Genomic DNA, 14,885 nt, shown 5'->3' on the forward strand with positions numbered 1-14,885 from the left:
TTTCAGTGTTCATGTGACAACGTTAATATATTGACGAGTCCTTCATCATCGAAGTGTTGATCTGATGACAAGACAGCTGACAGATACAGAAGTCAAATAAACCATTGTCAGCTTTAAACGTCTAGATTCTTGTGGGTGATGCATGTGTGTGTTTTTTTTTATAGGACAACGTGAAGTCGTTCTATCGCACACTGATCAACTTCCTGGCTCACAACAGTCTGACCGTGGTGGTCTTCACGCTGTCCATTCTGGCCAGCCTCACGCTGAATGAGAAAGTCGGCGAAAAGGTAAACGGCAAACAACTGTGCGATGATCCGCCTGCATTTAAAACTCCGCGGCAGCAGATTAAAATGCATTTTTACCCGTTTAGTATTGCACATGTGTGGAGGTTTTTTCAGCAGCCACGTGCATCCTCTCTCCTAAATTACAGAAAAGGTTGCGGTGTGATGAAAAGTCCCCTTGGTTTAAAATAAAACCTTGTGATTTGCATAATTTCTAGGCGGCAGCAGATGACTTTTTGAAAAGACCAGATTGCTTTCAGTGTCAAGCAGCTCCCCACTCTTCCCCTGGAAGATGCGAGTGTGTCAAGCAGACTGAACGGCTGCTAGAGTTAGCAACATGGCAGTACTCCAAAGCAAAAAAAAAAAAAAGCAACAATCCCAATTAGAAACAGAAATCTTGATCTCAGAGCTGTGATGAAGGCAGAGTAACACATCTGGTTATATTAATAAGCACCTGAATGTTCTTTAGTCCACCCAGTCACTGCCTCTCTGAGACTCACTTAAAGTTATGGTATGATATTATAAAAAAACCCTGACATTTAGCTTTTCTGCAAGATAATCACGACTTCAATATGAAGAATTCCAGCAATTTTCACCAGATTACTTGAATAATTCTACTTAAAATGAAGGAATCGTTCTAAAATGATTGCAGAGAGTGTGTTTGCATTAAAAATAAAAAAATAAAAGGAACGTTTATGACAGGGGCTGCAAGGTGGCTCAGTGTTTAGCATCGTCGCCTCGTAGCAAGAAGGTCGCCAGTTCGCGTCCCGGTGAGGACATCCGGGATCTTTCTGCGTGGAGTTTGCATGTTCTTTCATGTTCTCTCCGGGTTCTCCGGCTTCCTCCCACAGTCCAGAAACATGTTGAGGTTAATTGGTGATTGTAAATTGTCCGTAGGTGTGAATGTGAGTGTGCTTGGTTGTCTGTCTCTAAGTGTAGCCCTGTGATAGACTGGTTACCTGTCCAGGTGAACCTGCCTTCACCCTGAGTCAGCTGGGATAGGCTCCAGCGCCCCACCACCCTAGTGAGGACCAAGCGGTGTATAGATGATGGATGGATGTTTAGTACATAGTGCAACACAGATAAAGGCGTCTGATATAGTTTTAATTCATTGTTTTTTGCACTCGTCACATAAAGCTTTGTGGTGCTGAGTTAAACAGTCAAACTAGTTTATTGTGTAGCAAAGATAGAGCTGGATAATTAATCAGAATACAAGTACAAAATCCAAATCACTGGAGATTTCTGATGATGGTAAAAAAAAAAGGGTCAAAATGCATAATTTTGAAATGAAGCATTGTTGTCTACAAATATTCCTGTTTGGTACAGACGGCAGCAAAAATGAAGAAACGCAAAAAGTGCCATGAAAATTGTGACGGCTTCATGATATCTGTCAAAACAATCTCAAACAGATGTCGTATATTGTTCAGCTCTAGTGCACGACGCTGCTGAAAGAACCTGTTTTCGGTCAACATCCTTTCTGTCGCTGAAATATTTCCATACAACTGATGTCAAGCTTCTATTTGCAACCAAATCTTCCTTTTCAGTGTTTCCGTCTTGTTGCTCTGTGTATGTCTCTGTATTTTTTTTTTTTAAACAGCTCTGTGTTTCCGAGAAGCCTTAAATCAGAGTAATTCTGTCTTATCAGATGAACTTCTGTAGCAGATGAGTTACAGAACACGAGAAGTGTGAATAGAGCCTTCAGTTTCCCGTGAGATTATCGACCCAGTGACAAAGCGAAACTAATTTAAATCATTAAGTTGTAGCGGTCACAGTGGGCTGTCATGGTTTAAGGATTCAGTTGTGTACAAAGTGCTGTAAATGGATCATCTTGTGAGGCTGACAGTTCACTTTCTGACCTTTTCAAGAGTGAGACGTTTATAGTAATCAATCCGTGGCATCAGAGGTCACACAAGTGTTTCCTTTTTCTTTGGTTTCTGAATATAGCTTGGGGTTTTGTTTTTGTTTTTCCCCCACAACTGTTTGTTCCTTTTTATGTGTTCCTCTTTTCACTTCTGGTTCTCGATGACTTGCTCACATCCTACGTCTTCACAGGCTGACGTGTTTGTGTGTTTTCTTATCAGCTCTTTGATGCAAAGAACATCCACCAGACCTTCCAGCTCGTGTTCAACATCATCGTGAACGGTGACGGCACTCTGACCAGGAAGTACTCCGTTGACCTTTTGGTCGACCTGCTGAAGAACCCCAAGATAGCAGATTACCTGACGAGGTGCACAAGTTTCTCACGCTGAGCGTTCAACCGCAGCGGTTCCTTCAAAGACCCACCTGCTGTGTTCTCGCTGTGCTGTTGTGTAAAGCCCTTTTTCTGTTTGTAGGTATCAGCACTTCTCAGCATGTGTGTCCCAGGTTTTAGGACTGCTGCATTCAAAAGACCCCGACTCTGCAGCCAAGGTGAGGTTCCTGCTAGATGGCACACCGTTTGTTTATCAGTCCCCAGTTACACACTGACAACAAACTATTAAAGACCTGCAGCCTCTCTGATGGTTCAGCTCAGATCAAACCATCACGTCTCATCCACCCAAAACCTGAAGAAGTTCAGTTTTCAGAGATACAAGCCAGAGAAAAGCAGCAAATCCTCACGTTTACTGCAAATAAACGGCTGCAGTTGATGATTACTTTCATTGTCAAATACTCTGTTGTTTTTCTGATCAGTTATTATTATTTATTTATTTTTATTACATTTTATTTCATTCTTTGAGTTAAGACAAAACAATTAAACATGACACAAACGTTCCTGACTCGTGAATGAAAAGGAGCAGAAAGAAGAACAATCTGATGTTATCTGCCTCCTTTACCCAAAGAAATGCATTTACAAAACACTTAAATTACAAAAAGCATCAACAACAACACAATAAACATCAAAATATTCACAACAAAAACAATAATAATAACATGAAACAGCTGTCCTTCAAAGCTGACAGTCACGTTTTACTTTAGATACATTTTCTTTAATACTCTTTTTTTTAAAAAAAAAAAAACAGAACATGTGACATGATTACTGCCTGTCTTTACAATCAGACATAATGAACACATCTCCTCAACATACCGGCTTTAATTGGTCTTTTAAATGTAAATATTGATTTTGATTCTTTGGTTTCTTTGTCCAGATTGTTCCACAAACCGATTCCTTTCACAAAAAAACAACGCTCCGTCACTTTTGTTCTGGATCTGGGTTTTTAAAAGATCTCGGTTCCTTTTAAATCAGACTAACTTTTTTCAAATCTGCTCTGAAGTTGTTTGGTCTGTAAAATATCAGAAAATCAAAATGACATGTTTTAATATTCTCAGAGCAAAAAACCAAAAAATTATCAAATTTTGGTTGCATTTTTCTCTTTTTTATTCTTAAATAGATATCCAGATTGATTATCAGAATTGTTTGCGAATAATCGATTAGTTGGTAATTGTTCAGCCGTAACAGGAAAATGCATTAAGTTCTGTCTCATGAGAAAAGATAATACTTGTCAGACATTGCTCAAAAATCTGAAATACAAAATTGCATAACGTGAGAAAGCAAATAAAAAGCAATAAGATGCAAATATAAAACTGATTTAAAAATTAAAAAAGGAAACTCAGATTAGAAGGAAAAAGCAAGAAGTAATGCTGACAATCATTCTGGGGCAGTTAAGTAACAAACACACGGTAAAGACATATCGCACCTGACGATGAAATATTAAATTAAAGAACCCAGATTTGTTGTGTTTACAGTCCGTGGGCTGATGATGCTCACAGTTGTTCATAGTCGTGCTCCGAAGGCCGATTCTGAACCAGGAAAACCCCTGATGAGATATTTTTGGCTTCTTTTTGCGGTAATTTCCCTGAATTTAAAACGGTTCGTGTTGCACTTTTGGCTGCGTCTGAAATCTGTGTGAGAAATTTGTCTTTAAAGATTCTTCTTTCAAATCACTTTTTTAAAACCCATTTTTATTGGCTTGCTTTTATGCGATTATATTAATCTTATTCTCTTTTACCCTTTATTTATTTACGTTGACTACTACTATTATTATTATTTTTATCCGTGTATTTTTGGTTCAACCTTCTATTTTCTTTTATTCCACTTGATCTTCTCTCTTACTTGGATTCGGTTCTATTATTTTTCTCTCTGTTGTTGTTGTATTGATTCATTTTGAAAATCTTTTACCGTATTTAACTCTATTTCTCCACTTCCTCCTTCTCTTTGGACTGATTGGCCTTCTGTTGTTGTTCTTCCTGAGCACTTTGTACACCCCAGTGCCACATAAATAAAGAACCCAACAACTTAGTAAATAAATACAGAAAGCTACAGATCTATTAATGCTCAGCTGTGTTTTATACTCCCTTTATGTTCCCATTTATTTTCTGACATGCTCTAAAGATCAGGAGCTGCTGTGTTTTATCTCTCTGAACAATAAATCCAGATCTTTGCGGGTTGTTTGCAGGTGTTGGAGCTCCTCCTGGCCATGTGCAGCGTCTCCGGTCTGCGCTCGCTGCTGTGTGAGGTGGTTTTTAAGCCGGCGGGACCCAAACTGAGAGCTGCGGGCCGCCGGCAGGCTGCAGGACCGGACGGCGGACGGAAGGTGGAGTGCGGACTGGCTCTGGTGCAGTGGCTGAGCTCACCTGTGGAGGGCGCTGAACGCTGCTCGCTGCAGGCCCTGCAGCTGTTGAACGAGCTGCTGGAGGTACGACGGCCACACGGAGACACCGACACGCTGTTCAGAGGTTTTATTCAGCTGCTGTGGAGTTGCTCTGCATGAAAACTTCACTTGTTTACATTAAAACTTAAAGCAAGTTTCACTGCAGCGACAAATCCTGATCGCTAATGTTGAACTGTTAAATTATATCCTAATATAAGCATCAGTATTCTCATAAAACCTAAATGTTAAAGTTCATATTTTGTAGTAGGAAATCATCACATTTTTAGAACAATTTCTGCTCGACTGTTGAAATTTTTATAGCATGAAATATTAATATTTAAAAAGACATTTGTGACATTTTAGCTTGATATATCAAACACATTCTGAGATATTTATTCTTTTAAAAACTGCTCGTTGACCCACTGATGTGACTTCTGTGCCCTGTCCTGGTTTCTTCTCTGTCCAGGAGGCCTTGGCAGCAGAGAGCATGCCTGACTGTATGCTGAGCTTCGTGGAAATGCTGCTCCCAGTCCTGCTGGAGCTGCTGAAGGGCCTCGATCCCGCACAAGGCGATGCTCACGTCAGAAAACACTGCCACCGGATCACTCACGTCACCAACCTGCTGCTCAATATCCTTGACAGGCCTCAGCCGCTCTGCTGTTTGTCTGCGTCTGTGTGTTTCTGTTCTGCTTTAAACCCTTGACTCTCCTACTCCTGTGCACCGAGGACTCCACCAGATCTCTGGTGTCCCGTCAGGTGAGCGCTCAGCTCTGCCTCCGCCAGGTTGAAGCGCTCCTCTCCTGTTGTCATGGCAACAGCCCCATCACCTGCCCGCATCCCGACAACGATCTCAGGTGAGAGAAATGTGGCCCTGATCACATCTCACGTTTTTCTGTAGAGTCTGAAATGTGTGTCATGGTAAAGTAAAAGCTGTCTGGTTGAGTCGTACATTTATTGTTTTCAAATTTTCCACCATCTGTTAATGTATCACGTGTCAGGAAAACCAGCAGTTCTACGCTTAAAATCAAAATGTGTCATTAAAATCACTTTATTCTACGTTTATGAATTCAAAAACTCTCCAAAAATAAACTGTTTGTACCAGATTGTGTAAAAATATTAAAACTATTCCGTGTTCCAGACTTTTAATATTAGTTTTTTATGTTATGGTTTTGTTGCATTTCTTGGGTAGAAAATGATGTGAGTGCTTCTGTTTTGTTTCAGTCACGTGTGTGCAGAAGCTTCACTGAAGACTCTGGAGCTGATGAGCAAACTGAGGCAGCAGGTGAAGGACATGGAGACGAGCTTCTACCGGATGCTGCAGGTGTGAACATCGTCACCGTCGCCTTTTCTTCTTCTCCTTCCTCGTCTTCTTCTTAGTCTCCTTCCTCGTCTTCTTCTTTGTCTTCTTCTTAGTCTTCTTCTTAGTCTTCTTCTTCCTCGTCTTCTTCGTTGTCTTCGTCTTCTTCATCTTCTTCTTCGTCTTCTTCTTCTTCTTCTTCCTCGTCTTCTTCTTCCTCCTCTTCCTCTTTTTCTTCTTCTGTGGTTTTTCCTCTGTGAGCTGATGTTGTTTCTCCTTCAGGACCAGAGGATCGTGACTCCGCTCTCTCTCGCCCTGACGTCCCACCACAGAGACCACGTGCAGACCGGACTCTCGCTGCTGTTCGAGGCCACTCCGCTGCCAGACTTCCCCTCGCTGGTGTGAGTCCCGATACCATGAAATCCTCAGAATGACGCATCGAACACATAATCAGTTTAAGCTTGTCGCAAGGTTGAAAATTTGATGATTCTTTCTGTTTTTCCAGTTTCTGTCTCTGATAAATGATAGAATTTGGAACTGATGCTTTTCAAACTTTTAAAGTGATTCATGTGAAAATCAGCCACAATAATTACATTATTTGGAAATACAGCCGGTTGAAATAAACCAGAAAGTATCCTTTTAACTGTAGTTAATTCCACTTATCATATTTCCCAAGTCTGGGAGAAAGCATCGCCGCCAACAACGCCTACCGCCAGAGGGAGGCCGAGCTGTCCGTCAAGCGCATGGCCGTGCAGGAAGTCCCGCCTCCCAGGACGAACACCAGCGTGTTGGATTCGTCCGCCGCCTCCAGCAGGAGCGTTCACAGCCTGGTGGAGAAAATACAGACGGGTTTGGAGGTAAAGCAGCTTAATTAGCACGGAGAAGCTTCTGTGTTTATATTATTTAATGGAAGAAATGCATAATTTGCTGCGATCGGAGCTCGTTATTGATGTCAGTAGGATCGTTATCATCTCACAGAAACATTTATTACCTTTCATTTGTAATTTTACATTGTCCTACTTTATTTTATTATTTTATCTTTTAAACTAAAATAAAAACCTGCTAGAACATGGTACTAATTCCTATTTATTTAGAGATATGAGCACTTTGTCATGCCTTGTGGTAGAAATGTATGCTTAGATTATGATCTCTGCTCAGCTGTTAGGTGTTTTTATTTAGTTTTCTAAGTTTACTGTTTCCTTAATTTATTTTGGAAGCTAACTGACCAAAAATTCTTAAATTACAATGACAAATGTAATGTCATAAAAACAGCACAACTGGGTGTTTTAGCTCCGACTTTCTAGGAGGTGGAAGTCACAAGAAGATTAAAAGATGATAATTTGATTATTTCACAGGCTTTTTGTTGTTACCCTGATAGTCAAAGCCGTCAACATCCTTGTGCAATATTGTTATTTATTTATTTACCTTTTACACAAGTGCAATATCTTTCACAAGAGCTATTTTTGATATATTTAACTATTTAAATGCCGCTAACAGCATTACTTCTGGTGTTTCTTTGCTGTTTGTAGCTGCAGGAGCAGGCGAAGGACTCGCACGTGTCTGAGATCATCGATGTTTACGAACAGAAGCTTTCTGCGTTCACGGTGAGCGTGTTTGTCAGATGAAGAAGTAAAATGTACAGTGATGCCGTTTGGTAGATGTTGGCTTTGCAGGCAGGTAACAGGACAAGCGTTTGATCTCATTTTGCTTTAAAAAGTCTTATTAATATGGTGAAAGGGGCTCATATGATGTTTTATTGCAGCTGTATTTGAGGGTTGTTTATGTAAGTAGCTACTAGTTCACAGAAAACCATTTCAGAACTGGATTTCATAATTTAAGACACAGAAACTGACGAGTCTTTCTTGATTTTAGAGTTTTTGTGAAGCAGCATTTCTTTGTTTTCCCGTCAGTCAAAGGAGAGCCGCCTGCAGGACTTGTTGGAGGCCAAAGCTTTGGCTCTTTCTCAGGCCGACCGTCTCATCGCTCAGTATCGTGTCCAGCGAGCTCAAGCTGAAGCTGAGGTAAAGTTTTTCTACACAGAGCTACAGGAATCTGCATAAAATATTCTTTCCCAGTTAATTTAGTAGTTTAACGTCAGACGTAATAACTTGATAATGACATTTTCTGGCATCGAGTCCCTCAGTTTTACCTGCAATACTTCTGTTTACTGTATTAATCAAAATTTTAATTGGAAATAATTTTGAGGATATAATATTGATTTGAATCACATATAAAGCAAGAAAATGACTTCACCAGCCTCTTAAACACGAGCATTTCTTCTGTTTTAAGCCTTATGTCATTGTAGACGTTTAAAAATATCAACATGGACTTTGGGAAAATTACTCTTTGTGCATTTTTTTTTAGCTAAAAGGTAAATCGAATGTTGGGAATAAAGTAAATGTCAAATGCAGCCTTTAATGCAGACGGCATCAGTTTAGTTTGAATCACAACGTTCTTGATTCTGATTAAGTTGAAAATTAAAACCGATGACAGGAGGACGATCAGCTCCTGATGTCCATTGAAGGTTTAAACTCCAGATGTGGTCAGAATATGATATATGGCATTAGCCTCAAGTTTTGATACGACATATTAGTCAAGTCACTATTATTTATATATTATATTATATATTATATTTATAAAGCACATTTAAAACTACAGATGTTGAACCAAAGTACTCTTTAATAGAGAAAGATAATTTACCAATATAAATATTAAGGTTATGACACAAAAGTGTTATTGATTACAGAAATTTACCCAAGTTATGTAAATATTAAGGTTAAGACCGTACAATATTAATCATAATATACACTTTCCTCCTGAATATAAATGGTTCAGGCTTTACAATATTATCTGTAAAATAATCTATCTGCCAGATTAATATGTTAAAACACCAGGCAGGTAAAATCACCAGCCTGTATTTTCCTTGGATGATACTTTTTGCCCGTCGGCCTTCAGGCCCGTAAGCTGGCGTCGCTGCTGAAGGACGCCGAGCGGCGGCGGGAGGACCTGCAGGGCGAGCTGAGCAGCCAGGTGCTGGAGGTGCAGCGCTCCAAGGCCGACATGGAGGAGCTGCTGCAGCACAACGCCAGGCTGCAGCGGGACTCCGAGGACCACCAGGCCCTGAAGGGAGCCTACAACAGCCTGCTCAACAGGTGAGCCGCTGGAACGCACAGTCAAGACGCATCCATGGAGCCCCACGAAGGAAATAACACAAAATCAGGTTTTATTTTAACCGAGAAACCATTTTAGCCATGCCATGTAATGGTCCTATATTCTATTTATTATTGGGGCTGAAGTGGTTTTTATTTTCACATTAAATAACTGCATTTAGTTTTAAATTAATTAAAGCATTCATCAGTCTTTATCTAGTTGATTAAAGGTTCCCCAGACCAGAGTGCACATCCAGATTGGGAAATTAGGAGTCTGCTTTATGTGGATGGTTCTGCTGGCTTCATCAGACCGCCACCTTCAGCTTGCGTTGGGCCGGTTTGCAGCTTGAGGATCAATCTGAAAAATGACGTATAGCTTCCTTAGGATCTCACTCATGAGTCACAGCGAAATAGATCCCGAGACACAAACGGATTGTCGCAGCTTCAACAGTGATTTTAACGGACTGTTGCGGTGAAAAGGGAGCTAAACCAGAGGACAAAGTTCACGGTTTATCAGTCAGTTTCCTTCGTACGGTGGCTGAGCTCAGACATCTAGAGGCAGCATCGTCTTCCCTCACCTGGCAGTTTCACAACCCCGAGGCTCGTTAGTCTCGTTTTGTTAATGTTCCTCCGCTTGGATGAAGGTGAAACATCTGCAAGAACCAAAAATGGAAGTCCAGTCTCCTGTCTTCTGGGTTGCACCACAGAAAAAATGAAGATGCTGTGACCTCATACAGATTCTACACATAAGGACTTCATTTTGATGGTTCCGTATGTGTTAAATTAGTGTGTCGAAGTTGTGACAATGCTCGAGAGTTCAGAGGTGTAAAAGGGAAACACCAGTGACTGATAAGAACTGCAAGAGACTGCAGCCCTCCTTTCTGTTGAGATTCAGACTGTAGAAAACAACTTTTAGGGACTAGAGGCACCCTGAGGCAGTTTCTTTTAAAGGATATGTTGGCCTCTTGTACTGCCGCTCTCGGCTCTTTACGGTCATTCACTAATCCAGTTGTTAAAAACCTGGGTGTGTTCTTTCACAGTTGCTTTAAATTCAACAAACAGAGTAGCACTGTCGTAAAAAATAGTTTCTTCCAGTTAAGGCTGCTGAAGTCAAGCCACATCTCCCTCGCGGTGACTTTGAGAGAGTGATTCATGCTGTGATCACCACCAGGCTGGACTGCTGTAATTCTTTGTACATCGGCCTCGATCAGTCGTCTCTTCGCTGGCTGCAGTTGGTCCAAAATGGTGCCGTATGGCTTTTAACTGGAACCAAAAAAAAAGGGATCATATAACCCCGGGTTTGGCATCGCTCCACTGGCTTCCTGTCCATTTTAGGGTAGTTTTTAAGGTTTATTTACTTATTCAGGTCCACAAACCTGTGAAAGAACTGAGGTCGTCCAGTCAAGCGGTCCTGGAGGTCCCCAGATCCAGACTACAAACTAAAGTTGACTGAGCCTTTTCAGTAGCAGCCCCCAAACCTTGGAACAGCCTACCGCTGGACATTAGGACTGCTCAGTCTCAGCTAAAGACCCACCTCTACTCAGTGGCTTTCACCTCGTGCATATATATTGTTTTTCATTGTATGTTCATGTATGTTCTTTTCAGTGTTGATTTAGACGTCTGTAAAGCACTTTGGTTGTTTTTAAATGTGCTATAAAAATAAAACTGACCTTGACCTTGACATAGAGCCTCTGTAGGTGTTTAACGGTATCATTTTCCTGCAGGTTTAATGAGACGGAGCGGCTGCTGAAGGAGCTGCAGACGGCTCACATCTCGCTGACCAAACAGAACGACGCCCTGAGGAAGAACCAGGAGGCTCTGCAGCTGCAGCAGGACAAGTAATCCACACTCCCCCGAATTACTCTAAATAATCACGACGCATTTGAGGAAAATACTGTTGTCGGAAATCGTAGCTGGCGCAGTCTGCAGGCTTCACCTTGAGAGGTCAGAAACTAGCAGAGAAGGAAAGAAGCTTGAAGTGAACAAGTTCAAGCAGTGACAAGACACTTAAAAATGAACCAAAACACAGAAGAAAAGGGTTTCAGTTGGCTACAAACAGAGAAATAGCAAACAAAAGCATCCCTCTGAGCTGCTAACGAACGGATGAGTTGATCTTTTTTTTTTTTTTTGTAAATATAATATCCAAAAAGGAGAGACCGCTTCAGTCCACTTGTAGATTCATTGTTCACCTCACAGAGTCGCCTGAAACAAACTGGGTTAAATAAGATGCTTCACGCTGCCTGACATGTGTGTCATCGTCTTTGCAGGCTTTTATTTACTCTAAAACCTTGAAAAATATAGTTTTCCGTCTTGAGATTTGAACGTTAAGGCTGCAGAATGGCTCTGAGGACACACAAAGCATCTTTATTGAAGCTTCTCTTCAGACTTCACACACTGATCGTCTATTCAATCCGTCGCATATGGACTTTTATCGTATGCATACATTCATTTTCACTCCCTTAGATAAGTACCATCCTCATATTTTAGCTTCTATGACTGTATAGTTCAGGATATCTGAAAGCTTTCACTAGATTCTAATTTCCGACACACGTTTCAAGACTTTCTTTTTCTTGGACATAAATTCTGCCTGAAAATGTGCTTCAGCATCTCGTCAGTCGATGTTTGCGACTCTTCTTCTTTTCCAGGATGGCGTCGGTGTTGGAGGAGAGACAAGAGGAGATCAAATCCCTTCATTCGGATCTGCAGAGGAAAAACAGCGACATCGCGGGTCGGTTTTGTGCCAACACTGTGCGGCGCTGTTTGCTTTTTGTGGCTTTAATTGCATTCTGTCGACACAAAAATGGTCTCAAGTTTATCTACAACCACCATCAATTAGCGGTTTAACGAGTGTTCATAATAAAAACGCTTTTCTTCTTTCTTTTTGAAACGTAGCTCTGGATTTTGGGATCTTAAATTCAGAGTTTTGTCTGTTTCTGATGCTTCTCCTCTTTGTTTCTGGCAGGTCTGCGTCTTGAACTTCAGGCCGAGGAGGAGAGAGTGAAAGAAAAAGACCAAGAGAGGAGAGAACTGGAGGAGACGGTGGATGTTCTGAGGAAGGAACTGAATAAAACGGAGCAGGCCAGGAAGGACGCCAGCATCAAGGTAACCCTGGACAGAGTCTGTTTAGTCACCTCTGCATCATTAGAAACTTGATTTATTTGCTTTCCAAACACAAGAAAGGGCCCGTTTTTGTCTTTATAGCCTTGAAACCTTCTGTGTTTCGCGTCTTTATATGTTTATTCGGCACTTCAAGCTCAAATAAATGTCGTGGTTCTTTACTAACAGACTGGATAAAGTTCGTCATATGTTCTTCAAATGCACGTTTAGTTAGATTTTTGTGAGGAGAAATAAAATCATACGTTCTTTTATTTAGGACTTTGCTGCACAGAATTAGAGCACAAATAAACAAGATGCTGCTGTGAAAATGAACCTTTTTTTTCTCCAGATGTTAAATCTATAAATGTAAAACTCAGCTGTATGTATGTAGAAGCCCAGTGAGCCGCTCAGATTTGGGTACAAAAAGGTGAATTCAGTTTTAAATTCCTGTTCAAAATGGTAAAAGGTTGAGAGCTGAGTGAGAATTAAAGCCCCCCATGATGCTGGAAGGTCTATAAATATAATATATATTAATGTGAAGAACAAATTAAACAGGTGGTCTCATAAATTTAAGTGCTGTATGTCTCGTGCACCTTCCAAGATCTCAAATATAGAGATGAAAAGGAATCGAAAACCAAAGAAAAGGTTGAAAACATCAGTGTTAGCTGCTCCTGAACTGAGATAATCCACAGAAACGTCGACACTTCGATTCAGCGGGAAACGATCGGACGCTTTTCTTGTTTCCTGTGTTTCAGGCGTCGTCTCTGGAGCTGCAGAAGAGTCAGCTGGAGGCGAAGCTGCAGCAGAAGGAGGACGAGCTGAACAAGCACTCTGCGATGATCGCCATGATCCACAGCCTGAGCAGCGGCAAGCTGAAGAGCGACGTCAACCTGTCGCTGTGAGCGGCCAGCCAGATGAGTGACTGAGGAAACGCTAGATTTTTAAAAAACGGACTTAAATTTTAATCCTAAGCGAACGTTGTTTAGTAATAAAACACGCTCGATGAAGTACATTAAACTAAACCCGTATGTTAAGCGTCCAGGTCCTGTTGACACGTGTGTCTTGTATGTGTGTGTTTTTATTGTTCGGTGAATAAATGATGAGTCTGTATTCGTACTAGATTCCACATGAGGGGTGTGTGTGTGTGTGTGTGCGCGTCTTGTGTGTCTTTGCAAACTGAAAATTATTATTTTAGCATCTGCAGCATCAAAATGCCTTGATTTATTCTGCAGTGGGGGAAATTTGCACTGAAACAGCAGCAACGGGGGCAGAAATATCAGTAGAAAAATAAAAAATAAACCAAAAATATACAAAAAAAAGTGCGAGTTCAGGTTGTCTAAATTCATCTGCATGGAAAAAAAACAATCCTGAAAGTATCGGTGGTATTGCTTTTATTAGTAGAAATACTGAATACTGCAAGTAGAAAAGTACATGACGGATTCTTACATGTGTTCTGAAATAGATTAAATATTCATGATTCTCAGCTATGAGGGTGTTGATGCTGCACCACAAAGGAAGTCTGAAAAAAAGACGAGATTTTTTTGTGCAAACCGACCAAATCTGAGAACAAAAATAGAACCCAAAACTATCAACATGTTCAAACTTCAGTTTCTTCATCTTTTCCACACTTCTTAGTCTTTAGATTTCATGTTAAATTCCCATTTTTTACTCCTGAATCTACCCTCAGTAACTCATAAAGACATGTATAGACGTTTCCAGACTCAGGTGCGCCCAGTTTGCTTCAATTCTCCTTCACAGATGTCTGACTGGAGTCCAGCGGTGGAGAATGGACCTGATGGGACCTAGTTTAGAGAGAAACGCTGCTGAGGACGTAAGATTCCACAGTTCACACTTCAAATCAGGACAAAAACTCAAACGTTTGGTCTGAGAACTGTCTGCAGAGGCACAGATCAGTGCTTCAGCATCATTCTGGACAAGTTTAACGTCTTTTCTATTCATTTTAGAGCTGGTGTGATGCCATTTTGTACAACTCTTGAGTGGTGTTGGTGATCTCATTTTGGACAATTTAAGTGGTTTTGGAAGGTTTCACATGATTTAGGTCAGTGTTTGGGTCATTCTGGATTTTTAATAATCACATGTAACTGGTTTCATGTCATTTTGGACAACTTTCAAGTGATTCTGGATGATTTTTGAGTCATTCTAAACTATTTTTGATGCTTTTAGAACAGATGTAATGTCATTTTTTGACCACTTTTGAGTGATTTTCGACAGTTCCTCATCATTAAGAAACAGGTGTAATGTCATTTTAGACACTTTTTCAGTAATTTTGGATAATTTCTAACTGTTTAAAACAGGTTTCATGTCATATTGGACAACCTTTGAGTGATTTTGGACAATTTCTAATCATTAAGAACAGGTCTAGTGTCATTTTAGACTACTTTTAGGTCATTTGGCCAAGTGTTATTCATTTACA

The 14,885-nt window shown here is 40.7% G+C and overlaps 1 protein-coding gene across 1 annotated transcript in view; it reads left to right on the forward strand.

The window, feature by feature from the left end:
- The window catches only part of cip2a (cellular inhibitor of PP2A), a 26,855-nt gene extending 13,271 nt beyond the window's left edge, over positions 1-13,584 (forward strand). The window contains exons 5-20 of the mRNA XM_008279090.1: positions 165-287; positions 2,363-2,508; positions 2,615-2,690; positions 4,715-4,954; positions 5,376-5,538; positions 5,622-5,763; positions 6,131-6,230; positions 6,489-6,607; positions 6,883-7,063; positions 7,736-7,810; positions 8,117-8,227; positions 9,162-9,358; positions 11,080-11,193; positions 12,001-12,083; positions 12,318-12,457; positions 13,207-13,584. Of these exons, the coding sequence (XP_008277312.1) occupies positions 165-287; positions 2,363-2,508; positions 2,615-2,690; positions 4,715-4,954; positions 5,376-5,538; positions 5,622-5,763; positions 6,131-6,230; positions 6,489-6,607; positions 6,883-7,063; positions 7,736-7,810; positions 8,117-8,227; positions 9,162-9,358; positions 11,080-11,193; positions 12,001-12,083; positions 12,318-12,457; positions 13,207-13,353 (2,157 nt within the window). The 3' untranslated portion in view covers positions 13,354-13,584. The remainder of the gene's footprint in view (positions 1-164; positions 288-2,362; positions 2,509-2,614; positions 2,691-4,714; positions 4,955-5,375; positions 5,539-5,621; positions 5,764-6,130; positions 6,231-6,488; positions 6,608-6,882; positions 7,064-7,735; positions 7,811-8,116; positions 8,228-9,161; positions 9,359-11,079; positions 11,194-12,000; positions 12,084-12,317; positions 12,458-13,206) is intronic.
- Positions 13,585-14,885: the final 1,301 nt, after the last annotated feature.

Source organism: Stegastes partitus, unplaced genomic scaffold (assembly GCF_000690725.1).
Source record: "Stegastes partitus isolate 25-593 unplaced genomic scaffold, Stegastes_partitus-1.0.2 Scaffold143, whole genome shotgun sequence".
Lineage (NCBI taxonomy): Eukaryota > Metazoa > Chordata > Actinopteri > Pomacentridae > Stegastes > Stegastes partitus.